At 39.9% G+C, this 22,325-nt stretch overlaps 1 protein-coding gene across 1 annotated transcript in view; it reads left to right on the plus strand.

The window, feature by feature from the left end:
• LOC121945791 (IgGFc-binding protein-like) overlaps positions 1-22,325 on the plus strand; it is a 67,916-nt gene that overhangs the window by 19,895 nt on the left and 25,696 nt on the right. Inside the window, exons 9-22 of the mRNA XM_042490126.1 lie at positions 1,612-1,857; positions 2,296-2,397; positions 2,760-2,907; positions 4,236-4,356; positions 4,494-4,823; positions 6,780-6,951; positions 8,519-8,616; positions 9,675-9,805; positions 11,646-11,815; positions 13,053-13,267; positions 13,389-13,583; positions 15,165-15,353; positions 15,675-16,111; positions 18,647-18,768. Of these exons, the coding sequence (XP_042346060.1) occupies positions 1,612-1,857; positions 2,296-2,397; positions 2,760-2,907; positions 4,236-4,356; positions 4,494-4,823; positions 6,780-6,951; positions 8,519-8,616; positions 9,675-9,805; positions 11,646-11,815; positions 13,053-13,267; positions 13,389-13,583; positions 15,165-15,353; positions 15,675-16,111; positions 18,647-18,768 (2,676 nt within the window). The remainder of the gene's footprint in view (positions 1-1,611; positions 1,858-2,295; positions 2,398-2,759; positions 2,908-4,235; positions 4,357-4,493; positions 4,824-6,779; positions 6,952-8,518; positions 8,617-9,674; positions 9,806-11,645; positions 11,816-13,052; positions 13,268-13,388; positions 13,584-15,164; positions 15,354-15,674; positions 16,112-18,646; positions 18,769-22,325) is intronic.

A 22,325-nucleotide genomic window follows, 5' to 3' on the forward strand; every position in this document is an offset into this window, starting at 1 on the left:
GATGTTGACTGTTGACAGTCCAAGCAGAGTCCAGCTGAAAGAAGACAATCCAGATGGTAGATATATATAACTGTCAAAGGCCAAATACTCTGCGGGTATTTTAAAGTCAACAATTCTATAAATCAGAGTATGAGATATTATCAGTCACTTTGAGTTTCTGACTTATGCATGGGTAAGACCATCTCTGTGTCTGCACCTCACTCAGCATATGGTATGCTTTTAAAACCTGAAAGAAAGCGATGAGCAACGCAACAAGAAATGGCCCAAAAAATTAGCATGAAATTATTAAAAAGTTACAAGAAAATCTGAATATGAGCACAAAAGAAAGAAAGAAAGAAAGAAAGAAAGAAAGAAAGAAAGAAACAAGCAGTAAAAAAAGGAACTTAAAAATTATAACAATTCTGTAACATAATTTAAAACACATAATAGGATATCTATAATTATGTCTTTCATGACATTTTTCCTAGAATGTATTTATTTATTTATTTTTTAAGATCTAAATTGGCTAATTTCTTGCAATTTGCCGAACAAAGTTGCTCAATGCCTTTCTCACGTTTTCTTCTGGAAATCAAATCAATATCGCAAGGTTCCAGATGTTTAAATGCTTCTGAAATGAATGCAACACAAGAAAAGTGACGTTGACTCAGGTTTTAAAGGGTTAAGGGTCTAGTGTGCAGGATTTAGCACTATCCAATGGCCATCAAGGCTGATCTCATTATCTGGGACAGACTCATCAAAGCAAAGACATGCCTCCCTGAACGTTGCACCGCATCCAGTATGTAGAAAGTCCATTTTATTTTTCAGTGTTCGGACATTTGAAAGGATGATTGAGAGTAGACGAGGCTTGAAGATTTCATGGGGAGGTGAAATCTCACTGTTACACTTTGCTCACATGCTCCTTCCTCTACACAGAATTCTAACCAGACATGGTTCCCCACTACTTGTGTCTGTCTCTACCATCAGCACAGGTCCAGTGGTGACTCTATTAAAAGCAATTTAGAAAACATTTCTGTTTGTACAGATCTTCCTCACTTCTCTCGATCATTAACAATCACCGTTTTAATCTAAGACAGACATTGCATTTCAGTTGTAGCTGGATTCCCGTACTCACTTTCTCACACAAGCACGTACAAACACACAGATTTCTTGCTTTTGTAGATAGATATGTCTTTTACAGAGACTCTCAGTAGTGGCCATTTGTAAAACAAAAAGAGTGGCACAGTCTACGAGTAAGCTTTAAAAGACAAAATAAATTGCATATTTCTTCAGTAGTCCAAATGTTGTGCATTAGAATCATTAACCCTTTAAAGCCTTTTAAAACCTGAAAAAACGTCAGTTGTCTTGGGGAAAATATCAAGGAATCAATGTTTGTAATTATTATAATTATATAATTAGAATTTAATTTCAGATTTTTTTCAGGTCATTTTCTGTTTTTGTTCTCAAACTTTTCTTTTTTTTTTCTTATTTCTTGCTCATTTTTGGGTCATCTATTGTCAAGTTTCTCAATGCCTTCTGTCCATATTTTTGAAAGAAAGGAAGCCAATTTTCTCAATTTTCAAAGGGTTAAAATGCTTTCAAATCAAACAGCAGTTTGTGTTTTGTCCCTCACAGGCTCCACTTTCTCTGCTGTGCTGAAGATGATCCAGAAGTGGAAGACGGATACATCTGATCTCTTCTGTCATGATAACTGTGCTGGTCGCTGTCCCACATGTTCACTGAACCTGCAGAAACATTACAGAAGTTTTAAACTCTGTGGCATTCTGACAAAACCAAATGGGCCATTTTCAGCCTGCCACAAAAAGGTGGGCCCCTCCATATACCTGGACAACTGTGTCTATGATGTCTGTGTCAACAAAGGTAAGCCAATATTTGAACGTACACCAAAAATATTCACTGATCACATTAAATGTATCAAAACAGTATATCAAACACATGACTCACACACTCATGTCTGTGTAAAACTTGTAAGAAAGAGCTTAGAAGCCCACATGATTCTACTTTAAGCTCATACAGCACATCTTCAAAAAACATGAATGAAGAAACTCTAACAAGAAACCAGCAAACCCTCTGCACAGAGTCATTTACACTTCACACCTCAACAAGTAACTGGAGAAATGTTAAAGTGATCTAAGCCATGCGGTGAGCAGCTGTGTGTAGCTGCACTGACACAGTCACTGCATTCCTGTTACAAACACAGAAGCACTGCTGCAACACCTATCTGTGATGCCTCAGGATGTCAGGATGTATGTTGTAATGAGTTTCTGTAAATCTGAATGTGTGTGTTTGTCTGTCCAGGTGCCAGACAGATTCTCTGTGAAAACCTAAAGAGTTACAATGATGCCTGTCAGTCAGAAGGAGTGAAAGTCGACCCTCGGTGGAGAATGGTTACCAAATGCTGTAAGTCACTAAGCAAAATATTATTCCTGTAAATGCTGTCATAACTGCTAGAGCTGAAACATATGGTAAACCATAATTTAGTTTGACAGTAGATTAAAGACTCTCTCATGGTATTTGTGTAAAATATGTGAATTTGGATTACTTTGCTGTTTCTGATCGTTTGCTCTTTCAGTTTTTGGTGTTTTCAGTTTGACTGACTGGTGGGGATTCCCAGACATTTTATCCCTGTGGGGCCATTTGCACCTTGAGTAGTTGAGGTCACATGTGTCATGTAAACATAGTTGGTTTAGAGTACTGGATTTCAATGATAGAAACAATAAGCTCAAAACATAATTTCAATGATCTCAACTCTCCCTCCCCAGTCCCTTCCTGTCCAGCAGGCAGCCATTATGAGGCGTGTGGTTCCCCTTGCCCTGCCTCCTGCATGTCCCTGCAAAGTGGGAAGCTGTGTAAAGGCTCCTGTGTGGAGGGATGCCAGTGTAATAAAGGACTGGTGCTTAGTGGAGACAGGTAACATAACTATGATGCTAATACTTACATGTGTATGAGAATACTGAACTGTTTCTAATGCAATATAAGCATGATGAAAAACCAAATAACAGTAGTCGTCAAATACCGCCACTTTTGCAGTAATTTCGATGTAAGGCGGAGAGGGGTGGTGGAGGGGAAGGGTTGGAGATGGGTCAAACAAACCCCAGACTTTTATGCCGGAGTCCAGTGTTCACTTCTCGTCTGAATGTGATGTTTTTTTCCAACACCTTACCTCTTGTGCCCACACTTGATCAGCCATGCCAGCATGTGCGTATGTTGACATCCCAGCATTGGTTGCCATGTGCTTTTGTTGGCTAAACATAAACACATGCAGAGTCATCCCACCATGTGCATTGCTGCAAATGTTGACATCATGGTCACGGAATCCCCGAGTGTAAACAGCCTTTGCAGAAGGACACCCAGAGCGTACGTGTAGACCCAGAAATCCACTTACAAAGCAGCAATATGTGACGATTAGGGATGAGAATGTGTTGCATCATTACACACTGAATAAACCAAACGGACTTTCACAAGAGAAACTGTCTTATTGTTGATGTAACCCAACATGAGTTTTAGTGCTTTGTAAAAAAGCCAGCTGGCTGCAATTGTAGCTGTGGCTGCTTCTAAAGTCATTGTTGTGGTTGTGGCTGTGGCCGCGGCTGTGGCTACTCTTTATGATATCAAAGGAAGCCAAGAAAGTGATGTAGCACCAGAGACTCCTGCCAGGATTTCAAGTGCAGAGCTAAAATGAGATGTACATTAAAAAAAGGTTATCATTACAGTTTTAATGTTGCTCAAAACTTGCCAGAAGTCAACAATAGAAATCACTGAAAAATATGTCTGGATTACTTGTGGGCAACAGCCTTGGGTTGGCGGTGGGGGGGCAGGGGGCATCTGTGTGGACTTTGCATGTTCTGGCCGTGTCAGCGTGAGTTTTCTCCAGGTTCTCTGGCTTTCTTCCACAGTCCAAAGACATACAGGTTTTAATTGGTGACTCTGAATTGTGTGTCTGTGGGAATGTGAGTGTGAATAGTTGTCTGTCCCTATGTGTCAGCCCTACGATAGTCTGGTGACCTGTCCAGAGTAAACCCCACCTTTCAGCCAAATGTCAGCTGGGATAGTCTACAGCCCCCCACGAACCTTACAGCTAATGAGTAAATCAATAAATGAATGAATGAACAACAGAAGTCTGCTTATTGAGCCTATAGCATTAACTAATTAGCTGACTACACTACTTTACAGTCTTGACTCTGTGTTTCATGCGCATGATGTACTGTTCATTATATGATTTTGTGTGTGTGTTTCAGGTGTGTTCCTAAATCTCACTGTGGGTGTCAGCATAAGGGCATATATTATCCAGCAGCCAGTACTTTCTGGGGTGATAACACCTGCACAACCAGGTGTGAATGCTACTATGGGAAAGCCAAGGTTGGTGTGAGTGTGTGTGCTGTCACCTTTGTGCTCGTGTGCACAATAACCGCAACAATTATTGTGTGCTTTCTTGTTTTCATCTCTTTGCTGTGATCTAAAATTCTGTTCTCCTCTGTTTTCTCCTCCTGTTGTAGTGCAAACAGTTTAGCTGTAAGAAGAATGAGCACTGTGCCTTAAAGGGAGGTGTGAGGAACTGCTACCCAGCATCCTATGCAACATGCCAGGGCACAGGAGACCCCCATTACCGAAGCTTTGACAAAAAGCACTTTGATTTCCAGGGCACTTGTACCTATATTCTGTCCCAGTATAAAAAGGTCTCTGGAAATAACCTGGAACCGTTCCAAGTACTGGTCCAAAACGAGAACAGAGGAAGTAACAAGGCTGTGTCTTACACCAAGTCCATCTCTCTTACTGTATTTGGTACCACCATCAGCATGAGTCGTTGCAGATCGGGGAATATACTGGTAAGATTAGTCAGTCTACAGCCCCCTTTACCTCTATACCTCCTAACCAAAGTTCTATGAGTCACTCTGTGGTATAGTTACGGTAGACCATCACTGTGGGGTACTTTTTATTGTCTGTCAATCGCATTTACATTGAAACATTTAGTTCAATTTATGTAGTAGAGTGTGTGTGTGTGTGTGTGTGTGTGTGTGTGTGTGTGTGTGTGTTGATATGACTTTTGAAATGTATTGACGATTTTGGAGCCAGCAGTTGATGAGCACTGTGGAGCGGTGATGTGGTGCCTGCGTTAGACTGCGTGCATGGGTGAATATAAAAATTTTGTTTTTTCATGTATACACATTAAAAAACAAAATGTTTATATTTATACACCCATGCACACAGCACAGACACAGAGCTTCACAGTTCAGCATCATAAAAGTCTTAAGATTCTACTGTCCAACTTAAGGATGGATCTGTTAAACTTCTGTGCCTGTAAAGTGCATTTGCAAATAACATCACGTTATTGAGAGGGTTATTTATCAAATCACAATTTTAACTTACAATGTCTTCTGGGTAGAAAACCACTGTTTCATGTACATATAACCAAACAGCACTGAACAAACTCTGCCTTCATTGATTAGTTTTAAGCCACCTAAAAATATCAATATCAGTTTAAGTAAATGCTATACAATATTTCACTGCTTTACATTGCCATAAGACATCCCTTTCCAATGGGGATTTGAAGCTGTTATATCAAAAACACCAGACATTTTACTGATTTTACTGCACTGAATGGCAGAGCTGCTGCTCTACTGTTGCATCCATCAGCTGTTGTGGGAGTTTAAGCAGAGCACATATTCAAATGTATGGGTACAGTGTAGTTAAATGGGTTATTTTGGGGAGTTTTTCCTTATCCGCTGTGAGGGTCTAAGGACAGAGGGATGTCATATGCTGTAAAGCCCCCTGACACTAATTCTGATTTGTAATAATGGGCTCCATAAATAAAATTGACTTGAGTTGAATGGTCTTAAACTGATTTTTTTTTTTTTTTTTTTTTTAGGTGGCAAAAATATGTTACAGTTATCTGGTCTGTACCAGTTGGAAGTTTGAAATATATCTAATAAACCCTCTGAGAGGAGTTAAAAACGTTTGCATAAAATACATGAAAAATGCTCAACTTTCAAAATGCCCACAGTGGGCAGAGATAATCAAACCCTGTGGGAAATATGTCCAAAAATGATGAGAAGTATTTGCATATGAAATTCAGTGAATATCAGAGATACTTTGTCCCCACTGAGGCCTTCCAAACATTTGAGAGTGTTATGGAGCCCTGTGTTCATGCAGTGTTCACAGGTTTTAATTTGTGCACCAAGTTTCCTGAGTTTTCAAGTACACCACAAGCATCAAAAATACATTCAAAGGCTAAAAAAATACTGGAAGCACTATAGAGCTGACATGCCAACCCAAGTACCACCAAATCAAAATAATAACTGGTTTCACAAATATTTGTGGCTTTTTGTGCATCCAGAAGTCCACAAACATATCATAAACATTTTACATGCTTTTGAAGATGAGCGCAATGATCCATTCATATTTTGTGATCGCCAAAGGAACTCTATCCCAACCCCTGGTGTGTGTTTGCATTGCAGCCTTAAGGGCAAGAGCAGCCCAGTCACTGCAGAAATTTGCAATTTTCACCAGTACTTTTAAGTGTGCCAGTATTTGTTTCATTTCATTTGCATCCAAAGGCCCTCAAAAATTCAACTTTGCTGCAAAATAAAATCTCTACATAAATATATTTATGTACCTGACACCTTCATGCTTGTGACCTAAATATAGTTGACTTATCAGGACTGTCATGGAATAACTAAAAATGAAGTTATAGGGGTAAGGTGTAAGATCTGTGCATTTTGCTTGCGCTGCTACACACTGATTCTGTACAGGCCACTTCTAATTATGTGTGCATGCCCTCCCAGGTCAACAGTCGATCAGTGAACCTGCCTTTCTCGATGGAAGATGGCAAGCTTTCCGTGTTCCGGAAGGGCTACTTTGGCATTGTGACAACGAATTTTGGTTTGACGCTCAGGTTCAACTGGAACAGCCACGTCAGCTTGACTTTGCCCAGTTCATACTCTGCTGCTACTGGTGGTAAGTTGGGTGTGTCTTACTGGGGGTTGTTTAATTTACTTCACAATATTTAAGCAACAAACATATGACGGCAGGACTGTGATTATGAAGAAAACAAACTCGCACAGCAAGTCATACAGTTCAGCAGGAAATATGGTTTATGTCTTCAGTTTAGACAGGGCCTGTATCTCAGAGTTTTACCTTGCTGTGTGGTGTCGATGACCATGGTAACTGGGATGAGTCACCATGGTAACTGGTCTAATGAAATTCATTTTCCTTAGGTCAGAACCATAATAACACACAATACATTAAATAAATAACAATAAATACCACAGTACAAACACACCATTAGCAACAATAAAATGCTGACACTTGATGTTTCTGCAAATCACATTTGTAAGTTTCATATGTATGAGGTAAGAAAGATTCAGTGGTGGAGGAAGTATTCAAATCCTTTACTTCAGTAAAAGTACTAATACCACACTGTAAAAATACTTTGTTACTAGCCAAAGTCCTGCATTGAAAATTTTACTAAAGTAAACTAAGTATATTCAGAAGTAAAACTACTATATGTATTAAAAGTAAGACTATCAATGCAAAAATAAAGAACAAGCAAATAAAACACACTCAAAACTCAAAATTGTAAAATAAATAAATAAAGAGAGGGAGAGAATGAGACAGAAAAAAAGAAAAAAAAACACCCCAAAAACTCAAAATAATCTTCAAGCAACAGAAAAAAAAACAAAAACAAAGAAATGAACAGCCCAAAGTCAAAATTATAAAATAAAATAGAAAATAACGCTCCAAACCTCAGAAAGTATTTTTTGAAAAGAAGGGGAAAAACACAAAAGTCAAAATTACTAAAAAAAAATTAATAAAAAGAAGAAGACTCAGATGTTTATCAAAATAGGTGGCAATTAATTTTCTGTAAATGGACAATGATTAGTTGATTGATTAATCAACTAATCATTGCTGCTGTTCTTGTATAAAGTGTTATGTAATTTAATTCATAACAAAACATAACATTTTACTTCTTATGTTATTATGCAGAAATCTTTATCTGGAAAGTAACTAAGTTTTAACCGCAGCATTGTCACAACATAAAACTGAAAATGGAAAAACATCAAGAAAGTTGAAGTTACAACATATGTGCTGAATGTGAAACTATAATATGTACAATCTGCATGATATAGCTGGTACAAAACATGATTGTAAGTACTGAGGATGCTCTGTAATTCTGACAAATTGGAATAACCTTCATACTTCATACTTCATAAGATTCACTGAGGAGCTGCGGCACATGCGTAGCATTGCTCTGTCTGTTCAGAGACACTCCTTCTGCCTCCAGTTAGGCTAACCGTATCCTAACACAGAGACATGAGGTTGATATTACTCTTTTAATTTCACTTCTGAAAAAAAAAAGCAAATGAGTGTATTTTTAAAAAATGCTGAACTGTCCTTTAGGCAGTGGGCTATGTTTCAGAAAGGAACAACAGCGTCACAAACTCAGCATCTTTCCATAAATTAAAAGATGAAGTGTTGAGCTGATGTGTGACTGCTGTGGCTCTTCTTTGTTTCTCTTCATTAGGCTTGTGTGGAAACTACAATGGAAATCCTGGTGATGACTTACAGAAACCTGACGGCACTCAGGCTGCACACATTAATGCCTTTGGACACAGCTGGCAGGTGTGTAGTAGTTGACACTGGGGTCTGAACAGACCCATGAGTATCCCACACAAACCTGGAGAGGAAAAACCCATTAGGATCATACGCTATAGCAAAACAAAGCAAGAACAAAAAAAAAAGATTTTTTTTAGAACCTTTACTAGGCATTCAAGGACAGGTTAATATTTGATAAAGTCTTCAAGGAACAGTGACAGGCATGTGCATTGAAAGGTTTATTAGAGGCTCTAACTGAAGGAAAGCTCTTTTTTAGTGTGTTGCTACAAAAATTTATGAAGTATCTGAAATAAAACTATTTTACTGATACATAATTCCAGAAGTAGCAGCAGACTTCTTGGGATGTCTTGAACATATAAGTCAGTAATTTTTTAATTATATAGCGCCAAATAATAACATATCATGGGACAGATTTCATATAAGGCAGAGCTAGACCTTATAAAATTTACAGAGACCCAACATTTTAAAGAACTCCCACCAAGAGCAAGCGCTTACTATTTTTCTCTGTGGTGTGACAGTGGCAAGGAAATATTTCGTTTTAACAGGCAGAGACAGAACAGGATCAGGACTCGGTGGTGGGTGACCATTTGCCTCTGCTGGCTGAGTTTAAAGAGAGAGAGAGATGCACAGCAACAACAGTTATAAAATTTAATGTCTATTGTGATGACTCATATCTCTATTATTATTATTATTATTACAGTTGTTTGCAACTATAAAGCATCTCTATTATCATTACAGTTGTTAACTTAACTGTAATAATAATATAAATATGACTTTTTGCATTCTACCACTTTTCCACTCTTTTAGTGCCAATGTCTGAACTTTTTTGAAACATGTTTTTTTTTTTTCATCAAATTCAAAATAATAATTTTACAAAAACAACAATGATCTTGTACTGTATTCAGTTGAATGTAGGTCAAAACAGGTTTGCAAGTCATTGCATTTATTGTGTCTCAACATCTGGAACTGGGGTTGTATATTTATCTCTCTCTGTATCAATCTATCTATCTATCTATCTATCTCTATATATATTGACAGTTTTGCATATGTATGTATGAATGCAGGCAGGAGGCACAGCTGGCTGCACTAGTGACTGTCCTGGTGGTAAATGTCCTGAATGTGAGCCTGCGCTGCTGCTGCGATACCAGGGGCAGAACTACTGTGGCCTCATTGCTAACAAGCTTGGACCGTTTAGGTAGGTATAGAAATAGGACAGACGGGCTTTTATTACAGAGGCCATTTTGACATTTACATTAGGAGAAGCACAGGTGTACATAATACTAATGCTGGCTGGTTTCACATACTGTGCATGCTAGCTCACTGTCTCCATACATTTGTGTTTCCGGGGAAAATAATCATCAAAATAACAATACACATGGGCAGGATTCTGATCTTTCGTAAATGCATTAAGCTTCCTGCTATATCAGGCTGTTTCTCCTTATCTGTTGCTACCCCCTCGGGCTATGGGCCTTTGGAAAGTAATACTAACTATTAGCAACGACATATTAGCAAACAACTGGTTCCAGTGTTCTGTCATGGTGATCTGATCAGGCATATACAGTATACAACAAAGGAGGCCACAGTGGTATAATAAAAAGTAAAGTCTCCTCTCCTTTCTTTTCTTTTTTTCATGTCAAAGTGTTTTTGTCATTAGAATAGTGCAGTGCTTTCACCCTCTCACATATCAACAGGATTCAGTGTGTCTGTAATTACCATTTGTAGGAGCATCTTTGCTGCCTTTCAGCAAAAGTTACATAATTTCGCTTTATTGGAAAATAGTGTTTTGGAGGAATGGAGGAAGGAAGGTGAGGAGAATCTACTGTATCTCATCCTCCTGATGGAAGCACAACTGGCTGCAGATATTAAAAAAGGAATAATATTCCACCAAAGAATTGCATTCAGATCAAGCACTTAATTTTTACCATCACAGCCTACGATACTCAAAGAACAACATGCCTCTCATTTCAATAACAGTTTAATAATGTTACCTCCTCCTCAGCAAGTAACAATATATACTTAGTATATAAAAACCAATGATTAGATGATGTCAGACTGAATCACTTTGACAACAACAGTCACTTCTGGGTAGAAAACTTGCTGCTATTTTGACTTTTTGAATTGAGGACATGTAAATTCAGCCAACTTGTTTATTTCTGTTGTCATTTTCAGTCGTAGCTGTAACATGTTAAGATATGGGGTCAACCACGGTGGTGAGGGACATACAACTTTGAGTGGTGGTATTTTGCATTTATTTGAAATGACCTCTGAGCCCCAAATCCTGCTCCAGGGTTTGAAAGGCATGTTTTCTTTAAAATCTGCAAAATCACAGCATTTATCATGGCCAGAAACTGTAAACACAGAAAAACAAGTTTCCAACGGTTCTTTAACATGTCATTTAAAGGAGACTTTGCATTTTAATTTGAAAAATTTCATGTTCATTTTGATGATAACTAATGGTCGCGGTGTTTAGCAGTTGCATTGGCTCCAGGAAGACCTACATTCGGTGTAAATACAAAAAAAAATGTTTGAAGTTATTTATGGGGGAGAGAGGGTGACTGATGTGGAAGAACATTTATAGCTTTGGTCAACATGAAAAAATGAGTCACACCCCTGCCACACCCCTCCTCTAATAAATAAAGTATTCAGGTCAGGTTTAGGTAGAAGTAATACATATCAACGGAGAAACAGGCTTCAACACAACACCGGCATAGAAGCTAAATGATGTCCTGTGGATGGAGCTGCTGCAAGGCATACACTATATTAGCCACCTGAAAAAATAAATATCAATTTAAATGTACACTATATTTAAACATTTACTCAGCTTTACCTTCCACAACAGCTGATGAAACAAATCAGTTTCATCAGCCATCATCAAACTTAAAAACAATCAGTGATCTACCTGGAAGTTATTGTGAATAAACATTGTGAATGGGTTTATAATATTAATGATCAATGCCTGCTAAATATATATATATGTATAGACTGCACCCTCACTTTGACTCTGTCTTTTCTCTTTTTCTGTCTCTGCCATACAGACAGTGTCAACGTAAACTGGACATCACCTCCTTCCTCACAGACTGTGTCTTTGATTTGTGCATGTACCAAGGCCATGCCTCCGCCCTCTGCAACAGCCTAGAGGCTTTCAGCACTTCTTGTCAAGACATGGGAGCTAAAGTGGAGAGTTGGAGGACCGAACAGTTTTGTCGTAAGACATGCACACACAAACACAAAAAAATACACACACACACACAACATGAGAACTACACCGTCCATTAATTTATCCAAGAGTTACCTGTGTTTTGTTCAGAGTTCAGACCATGCACTAACCTGGAAACCCCTGAGTGAGGACAAGACTTTTAAGGCCACTCTTTAAGATGAAGTCCATTTGTGAGTTTAAGAGTAGGAGCAGGGCCCACCTCAACCACACCTCTCATCACCTGCCAAGCCCACTTGTACCTGGTCAACCCGTCTTGCTCTTGTTGGTCTCACATTTCTTGAGGACATACTGTGCTTCGAGCTTAAAACGCATAATAACATTCTCTAAAAACTGAAACTTTGATTTCAAACTCACCAAGGATCCCAAACTGCAAATCAACCCACCTGATTCAGACAACCATTTGTACTACAGTTTGTTTGAAGCTGGTTATCATCACAGACTACACAACACAAGCCAAGCTTCCCCACAGAGCCGCTTGTGCTCATTGGTTAACATACCTTCATATAGTTTATGAAATAAATAAGACAGCTCTGGAGTTGATGGAAGACAGAGGCTTCCAGTGTTCCCAGTCTTTTGTCAAGCTCGACCCAGGCCTCCCTCTACAGATACATATGATGTCGGTCTTCTAAACTGATTTTGCTAGAGATGGCAAACTGTCTTGATAATGTACTCTACTTAACCCTTTGAAACCTGAGCCAACTGACATGATTTCTTTCATAAACATGGAAAGGAGGTAAAGAGCAGGGATAGAAGAAATGACCCCAAAATCAGCAAGAAATTAGTAGAATGTGCCAAAAAATTACCTGAAAATCAGTAAAAGAAAGAAAGAAAAAGAAAAGAAAAGAAGAAACACAAAGCAAAATGAATAATAAATAAAAAACAAACAAAACTTGGAAAGCTGTTTAAACTGATAAAAAATTTGCAACATAATATTAAATACTTAATTATAAATATTTATTCCCCCAAAAGACATTTTTCCCTAGCTTTAAAAAAAAAGTTTGCAATGTTTTTGAAAGAAATTGCACCAATTTGCTCAGGGTTCAGAGGTTAAAATACTTGTGAGCGGTGTTCTGAAAGCAGAACAAGAAAAGTGATGTTGCTCCAGGTTTCAAAGGGTTAATGTTCGGATCATGAACGTCCCAGGAAAGTCACAAACATGTTTGTAAGGAATAAAATCCCTCTGTATTTCACTTTAACACACTTTCCATGTGTGTTTCTCTGCCAGCGCCATCATGTGGTGCAAACAGTCACTATGAGGTGTGCGCCGCCCCCTGCCAGCTGACCTGCAGTGGTCTCGCTCCTCCCGATGGCTGTGATGACAGCGCGCCTTGCACAGAAGGCTGTGTGTGTGATGATGGATTCATGTTGAGTAATGACAAGTGTGTACCTCTGGCAGAGTGTGGCTGTCTGTATGAAGGACAGTATTATCAAAATGGACAGGTACTGGAGCAGCAACAATATCAACTGTCACCTCTAATGAATAACGTTGCTACAGCTGCAACTTCTCTCACTACTGTTACTGCCACTGACATTTCCTCTCTGCTTTCTCCTCTTTCCTCAGGTGTTCTATCCTGGAGACTCATGTAAGGTTCGCTGTGTATGTTCAGAAGCTGGAGTAGTACAATGTGATCATAGCTACCGCTGTTCAGCCAATGAGAAGTGTGTTGTGAAAGATGGTTCCGCCACCTGTGCTCCCAGAAGCGTTGGTACCTGTTCTATAAGTGGAGTCAGAAGTGTCAGGTCCTTTGATGGACAGGTAAAGTACTTTTTTTAATAATTATTTGTATTTATTTATTTATTTATTTCATTATGTAGAAAACCTGTATCAACGGGCTATGGATTTTTATCTGGATCTATTGGAATAAAATCCATAAACTCTTTTAAAATAATATTTAATCTTTACATATATATATATATATATATATATATATATGTATATATATATATATATATATGTATATATATATATAACACACATTTTAGATTTACATTATTTCCATCTACTTAAATGATGACATTGTGGATTTTATTTAACTGTTCTGATCTGTCCATCAACATAGTTTTTTAGGGATGTAATGATGATCCTTTTTCATCTAAGCAATGTTTAAAATCTTCTCAACAATACGTGGTGGAATATGTCCATATCTAATACCAAGTCATAGTCATACCTTTGTTGTCAACACCTACTTTGGTTATTTTACAAGAAAAGTGAAGGCCTTACACACCAGCACAACTGGAGGCAAAAGCCAATATGGAAATACATTCTGAGAAATAAAGGTTATTCATGAAGTATTGAGGTTCTATTCAGAAACATTTGCTTCTTTTTTGAAGAAATCAGAGTTCTTTGTAAGACAGAGGGTTCCATTAAGAACCATTTAATCTAGAGAACATTTTGTCCATTTTCAATAAAACAAGTTCTTCAGGAATTGTTGAAAGCAATGAAGATCCTCGCCCTCAAATATTCAAATATATAACCATATTTGAAATGGCATTTTTAAATATAGATGTATCTGAAATCCCCTAAATCAATTCACTTTACTTGTGTCCTGTCATTGTCGATATCTTTAACATCATTTCATGCCGTACAACACCATACATTCTGCCGAAATTTTTATGGATACCAGTACTTGGCGATTGGTAGTTGGTTCTAATTATTGACCAAGTTTCTACTCTGAACCCTACTGCACCACTGTCGATGGGGGGAACGGATTAGGAATCATTTCATGATCCTTTACTGTGAACCCTGAGCGTTGTAGGTTGTGCTGGACCACATCAGCCCCAGCCATTTAGTAGTCCCAAGAAACCAGGTCTGCTGGATGTGATTCCACTGACCCCAAGCTAACCTGTTTCTAGGTTTCTTGGTAGTACCCCTTAGGGTGGGTTCCTAGTGTAAGCTATAATATTGACCCTCTAAAACAGTTCTACCAGGAACCACAAAGAGTTCTCCTATTGGGAAAAGCTGAACAACCCAAAATGAGTCTAGTGTGCACTTTTATTTATAAAAGTGCATTTAAAAGTGCCCATATTCAATATTTTCAGAATGATGTAGGCTTTCAAATGACAATGTGGCGAGATGTTCCTACAGAAAAATGTCACCTGAATTTGCAGCTCCCCTGAACTTTAAAGAGCTTTACAGAGGTTAGCTCTGATTTCTGTGTGCAGTTCACAACCTCACACCTCTCCTCACATTGTTAGGCCACAGTAGGCAGCTGTTTCCAGCAGACAGACACAGATAGATACTTGCTGGTGGGACATTTAGCAATTAACAAAGTTTTCTGTACCCTCAAGACCATCACAGTTTGAGATCAGACATAACATGAATTATCTTACCCTCTAGACATATCCTCTGTGGGGCGACTGTTTGTTCCTGTTGGCAGAAGTGGAGGAGAAGGAAGGAGGTATGGAAGCCTTCTCTGTCTCTGTCCAGCAGCAGACCTCTAAGAGTGGTGTCGTCTCTCGCAGTGTGGAGCTCAAGGTCTACGACATGGAAATCACTCTGGAGACAGGGGTGGTTTGGCAAGTCAAGGTATGAATGACATGTGATTTCCTCAAAGGATTGTCACTGATTTTAAAAGAACATGACAATTAGGGAGGGACTAGATCTTTCTACAAGTTAGGAGGTCATGATTGATTTCTGTGAGGCTCCAGACAATGATGAACTTTAGTTTTCAGCAGTGGACACACCATCCAAATCTGCTGCAGCTCCTGAAGAGGCACAGAACTAATATGGTACCTGCTCATCTAATGAAATACTGTCTTTGTGTGCGTGTGTGTGTGCGTGTGTGTGTGTGTGTGTGTGCACACGCACATGCGCATATGCACGTGCGCACTCTTCTCAATGTCTCAGGTTGATGACATCAGAGTCCTCCTTCCTGCGTCACTCAATGATGGAAAAATGCGAGTCAGTCAAAACGGCATCCACATCATCATTGAGACGGACTTTGATCTGAAGCTGGCCTTTGACACTCTGGCAGGTGTGTTCTTACAAATCCCATCCACCTATGGCAGCTCAACACGCGGTCTCTGTGGCAACTATAACGGCGACCTGTCTGATGAGCCGGCATCAGCAGGGAAGGGGCCTGCAGACACAGCAGCACTTTGGGTAGAAAAGAAGGATGACGCTCCATGTGAGACGGGCTGTGGTCCCAGTCCCTGCCCTGGCCCAGATGAAGAGAAGGTCCCAAAAGCCAAAAAGGCCTGTGACATCATTGAAGCCCCGCAGGGCCCATTTGCAGATTGCCACTCGACAGTGTCTCCAACTCCCGACTATGAAGCTTGTATCAGGCAAGAAAATATCTGAACATACCTCTAATGCAGAGACACTCAACTTGCAGTCCAAATCTGGCCCAGATAGTGTGTGAGGGTGGCCCCCAAACCATTTTCTAACACATAATAAAAATAAAGTGATTCACAATGGGAATTGTTTTTGTACTTTTAGTATACATAAGATGCCAGAGTGCATATACCAGCATCAAAATAGAGCTTCTTGATCAAAAAAAGTGCTAGTGGAAGATCTCCAGCAACTCCGACAGAGGTCCTAGCTAAGCCCCTGAAATCCTAGAAACGTGTTAAAATACCACAAACATGCTAACATCCAAGAAACGTCCCAAATTCTTTGAAAGATCCTAAAGTCCTAGAAAGGTGCTAAAATCCTAGAAACATTATAAAATCCTAGAAATATACTAAAAACCAAGAAACATCCCGAAATCCTAGAAATGTCCTAAAATCCTAGAAACCTCATAAAATCCTGGAAATGTCCTAAAATTCTAGAAATGCCCTTGAATCCTAGAAACATCCTTATATCCTAGAAACATGTATGGGGCTCCTGTCATTTTGTAAAAGTGGCCCTAAGTAAAGCAAGTTGAGTATCTCTGGTCTTATGTCAAAGTGATGCATGTATAACATACGTTAACTCTGATCCCAGCTTCTCCTCCCTGCATCTCCCTGTGTTTGTTGTCCTGACATTATTTCCTAAATACTTTGTGAGCCCTTTCCATTTCAGGAACAACCAGGAATCCATCTGGGGATTTTTTTATATTGCATCCTTAATACTAGGCCAATGCCATAGGCCAATCTCCTGCATGATCAGGGATTATTAAAATTTCAGGCACTCTCAGTTTAACTTTTTCTTGCAGTCAAAGTGATTTAGATAATATGTATTAGCTAATGACTTTCTGATCATATAATGCTTTTGTTTTTAGTGTTGTAGCATTGTCTCTGTTTTCCCAGATCTCAGCCATTACTTTGGTTTGGTTTATGTCATTCTGATAAAAATCAGAGACAAAACTACAAATGAAAGATCCAAGTTGTATTAAACTGCAACTGCAATAAAGATCAGGACAGCACTTCAGTTGTAACCTGTTTAACTGCAACATGGATGTTTCAGGCCAGGCGCCCTTCTTCAGCATGTAGATTTGGCAATATTACAAAGGAAAAATTTAAGTCACTACATCAAAACATAAACAGTGCAGGGGGAACTAACATTTTTGCAAGGCACAAAATCACAGTAGTTAGTCAATTCATATATATTGGCATGATATAGAAATAAACAATAACATGTGTACTGGATGTACACTGGATTTAACTACAATTCCAAATGTTTGGACATTGTGTAAAATGTAAATACAAACAGAACACAATTGTTTGCAAATTTTGATCTAATAAGATACAGTTATAGACAAGATATTCATTGTTCAAACTAATAAACTCTGTTATTTTTTATTAATGCAGACTTATTCTGACTGTGACACCTGCAACATGTTCCAAAAAGTTTGGGACAGGAGCATTTTTAGCACTGTGTGACATCACCTTTTCTTCTAAAAGCACTCAGTAAATGTTTGGGAACTGAAGACACTCATTCTTGTTCTGAAGTGAAATTCTTTCTCAGTCTTGCTTGGTATAAGAGTTCAGCAGTCTGACCTCTCCATTGTCATATTTTGATCTTCATAATGCTCCACACATGTTCAGTGGGAGTCAGGTCTGGACTGCAGCAGGTCATTCCAGTACCTGCACTCTTTTACTATGGAAGCCACGCTGTTGGAACATGTGCAGAATGTGTCTCATTGTCTCACTGGAATGAGCAGGGATGTCCCTGAAAAAAAAATGTTATCTGGATGGCAGCATATGTTGCTCCAAAAACCTGTGTGTCCTATCTGGATGGTCCTTTATCTCTTTAGCCTGGAGGACAGGATGTCCATGATTTCAAACTACAGTTTGAAATGTGGACTTGTCAAACCACAGCACACTTTTCCACTTTGTGTCAATTAATTTCAGATGAGCTTGGGTCCAGAGAAGTCGGCACTATTTTCTGGATGTTGCTGATATGATAGATAGATCTTTCATAGTCTTTTTGGATATTCATTGTGTACTGTACAGCAGCAACCGTCAGATAAATGAACATGAAATTATAATAGCACAGACAACAGCAGCAGCAGGACAACACAAAACATCAACAATAGGGCATCACTTCAGTATAATAGACTTATTCATCACATGTCATTATAGTGCTTTACAGATATTATAAGGTGCAGCATCCTTCCACACAAAGGTTCACAGTTTGTTTAGCATTGCAATATTCATAGTCATGAGTGATCCCATGCCAGCCCCATTGGTCTAGGGGGCTGTCACCCTGTCCCTCTTGCCTGATGGTAACAGCTCATATGCACTAAATAGTGGATGTGAGACCTCCTCTTTTTATGTTTAAACAGCATCCCAAATTTGTTTTGAATTTAAGTTATAGAAGTATCCCTCGCCAGCTTTAAATTTCTGTGTTTAGTCTGCTTCGGGTGTTTCCTGTATTAAATGAACTTTTGTTTCCAGGGAGATGTCCACAAGCAACGGGGACTCAGACCATATCCTGTGTCGTCACATCCAGAATTATGTTACCGCCTGTCAACTAGCTGGCGTCAAGATTAAACACTGGAGGAGCGATACCTACTGTCGTAAGTCTGATGTGTTTCCCTGATGCTCACTGATGCCAAATGTGGCTTAGCTTGTTGTTCGGATGTGTGATCAAAGATTGTTATGGAGTGTTTGTTGCTATGGTGATGGCAGCACATGGAGATGTAGCTGCCAGTCGCTCCTCAAATCCTTGCTACTTTTTCGCAATTTCTTTCTATTTCCTTTATACCATGGCCCTGTCTGCTGAGGCACAACTTTTCTACGATAGAGTGGCACTTGTCAACATCAGGAGAAGTTGTATGGGGCTTGGACTGAGTGCAGCGGACCGCGAGAGGATCTCCACTGATGGCCTGTGCCGAACGGCGAGTCAGACCAGAGGGGAGAAATGAAACCGAAGGCACTAGACAAAGAGAGAGAGGCGAGATGGTGTCAGGGAGAGATTAAACCGACCTGAGAGCTCCTCATCTACCAAGCCTTCTTTTTTCTAATGTAGGCTGGCAGGAGAGAAAAGTGGATGAGATGCGACTAAGCATTCAGCAACGGTTTTTCAACACCATCTGCTGAAGCACTACTTTTCTATGATTTATCAGCATCGGGAAAAAGTCCCCACCGACTGCATAGGCCAAGCCAGTCAGACCAGAGGGGAGAAATGAAACTGTGCTACTGTCCTAAAAGTGCTATTTGGTGAATTTCTACAACTGATGAAGATCATTTAATCAGTTAGCCTAGTTAACAGTGTGAGGTGAAAAGGACTCAGTATATATATATATATATATATATATATATCAGAACAAGGCAAGCCCCACTTTTCTGTGTCCCTCCAACTGCCACATCCTAGCACCGTCCTGTTGCAAACTGCAGCTCAGTCAGTAACCTTACACTTCAAACTATGACACTCTAGGCCAGGGGTCTCAAACTCCTGGGGTTACCTGGGGGCCACTGGAGGTAGAGTCTGGGTGAGGCTGGGCCGCATCAAGTATTCCACAAAAAATGGGTTTCAGGTATTCCAAAAAAATGTACAACTGATCCAGTCTTCTCAGTCTTAATTATCAACAGATCTTCAACATGAATGTTTTTTCTGAATATGAACGGTTCTTCTGAACATGAACTGTCCTTCTGAACATGAATGGGATCTTCAGGACATGAAGAAGAAGAACATAGGCTTCTCTTGCCTACTCTTTGTTGCCAGAGACCTGGCAGCGCTTCCTCTCACACAGCTGAGCAACATTCGACTTGAGGGAGGAAGCAGTTGAGACCCTCAGTATGGCTTGAAGATGCTCATCAGTAGGTTTGGACCTGTACTTTGACTTATTGAAGTTCATGGTGGAGAGGAGCTTTTCACACAGATATGTCCTCCCAAAAAGGCACATGGTCCGCTCGAACATCCTGGAAAGCTCTGAGAAGGTGGGGGGCAATTCTCTCAAAAATTGTCCAAGCTTGTCTGTTTTTCCACTCACCTCCCTGAACTTGGCTTTGAGCTCAGAATTGCACTGCAGGTCAATGAGCTCTATTTGAAGCACAGGAGGGGCATCTTGCACATCGAAGGGGTCAGCAAAAATTTGAAAAGTGGCTCTGTGCTTCTTGAAGTCTGCAAACCTGTGATCAAATTCCTCCTGTAGCCTCACAGTGGCATCAGCATACTTCTCAACATTGAATGGTGTGCCCACATCCATGAGTGCCTTGCATGCTGGGCAATGGCAGAGGTTTGTCTGAGAGAGATGGGCTTTCCATAACACAAGTTTTGTGGAGAAAGCTCTCACATTGTCATAGGCAGCACTGACAAGCTGCCCCTGGCCTTGTAACTTCTTGTTCAGTGCATTCAGCTCCTGTGTGATATCAACAAAAAAAGCTAGGTCCATGAGCCATTTGGGATCACTTAGCACAGGAACAGACCATCCCACTCTTCTCCAAGAAAGCTTTCACTTCTGCTCTCAACTCAAAAAACCTCTTCAAGACATTTCCCCTGCTGAGCCAACGTACCTCGGTGAAGTAGAGCACATCCTCATATGCTGACTCTGTTTCCTCCAAAAAGGCACGGAACTGCTTAAGCCCCTGGATCTGATATGGTGAAACTCTTCCAGTTTTCTTTGAACAAGTGCCACCAGTCCATTTCTCCTCCCTGTCTTTGATGGTGCTTCATCGGTTGTTATTCCATGGCAAACCAGCATCCACAATGGCGTCACATAGCTGGTGGAATATCTCCTGAGCAGTGGTCTGGCCATGTATTGGAATCACTGTGAGCAACTCCTCCATCACTTCAAAATTGTCGTCAACACCACGGACATACATCGCAAGCTGCGCAGTGTCAGTGATGTCTGTGCTCTCATCAAAAGCGACTGAGTATGCACGGAAATGTTTGGCTTTCTCACGCAGTTGATCATATATGTTACCTGACAGGTCGTAAATGCGCTCTGTGTTAGCTGAAAGGCTAATGTTGCTAAACTGACCCTTCTTTTCCGGACAGGCTATACTTTCAGCCTGTAACATGCACTTTTTGACATAGCTAGCTTCGACAGCTGCATCATTCTCTTTGCTTGCTTTCTTGAAGATATCTTGTCGCCTCAGTAGACATGTTTTAAGATTGGCGACCCTGTTCTCTTTCTCATCTCCCTGATAATTTGCATACTCCTCAGCATGTCTTGTTGAGTAATGACGTCTGATGTTGTATTCCTTGCGCACCACAAGTTTCTCTGTGCATATAAGACACGTCGGGGTGCCCCTGTGCTCAACAAAAAAATATTCCGTCTCCCACTTTTCCTGAAATTGTCTGTGCTCGTTGCCAACTTTTCTCTTCAGGGCAGGTTTTGAGAAAGACATTACTGGGGCTGGGTGACAGGATATATTTCCTTCTTCTTGGTAACACTCCAGAATCACGTTTCAACCAAGTGACTAATGTTGCTAATTCGTGTTGGCTAACTTGACAACAAACGCCACCGGAAACTGTCATGAGCCAGAGCCATGGTAACCCATAAGTGATAAAAAAGGGCAAGTGCGGCATGTGTGGCACGTGCAACAACTCGGCAAAAAGGTGCGTTTGAGAAAAACGTGCGGGGTGCACTAACACTAAACTTTGATGTCAAGCAGGGGGCCACAAAATATCGCAGCGGGCCATGGGATTGAGACCCATGCTCTAGGCACCCCTCTACTATCAGTTCTGGATACTCAAGCACTGCATTTCAGTTTCTGCTCCTTACACGCATAGTGTCTTTGCAAAATAAACTTCTGTCCTCAGAGGACATATGTTTCTAAACATAAAATAAAAAACACAACAATGAAACAGGAAGACACAACAATTTGGTGTTTTTTGAAATGTGTTTGTTTTGTTTTTGTTGTTGTTGATGTTGTTGGGTTTTTTTTAATGCTGCTGTGGCAGTTATGTTGCCTTGGTGATTGACCAAACAGGGAAAACAGGGACTAACACACAGCAATCAATGTTTCAACAAAAAGAGAAACAGAAATCCTTACTAGTCTAGAATTGTTTAGTCTGTGTTCAAGGCTTCTCCGTCTGCCCATTAGAGACACAAAAGACACACAATTATTAAAAGTCAACAGGTAATATGAACCTTTTGACATGCTCAAGATGTCTTCTAATAGATAG

Source organism: Plectropomus leopardus, chromosome 7, assembly GCF_008729295.1.
Source record: "Plectropomus leopardus isolate mb chromosome 7, YSFRI_Pleo_2.0, whole genome shotgun sequence".
Taxonomy (NCBI): Eukaryota; Metazoa; Chordata; class Actinopteri; order Perciformes; family Serranidae; genus Plectropomus; species Plectropomus leopardus.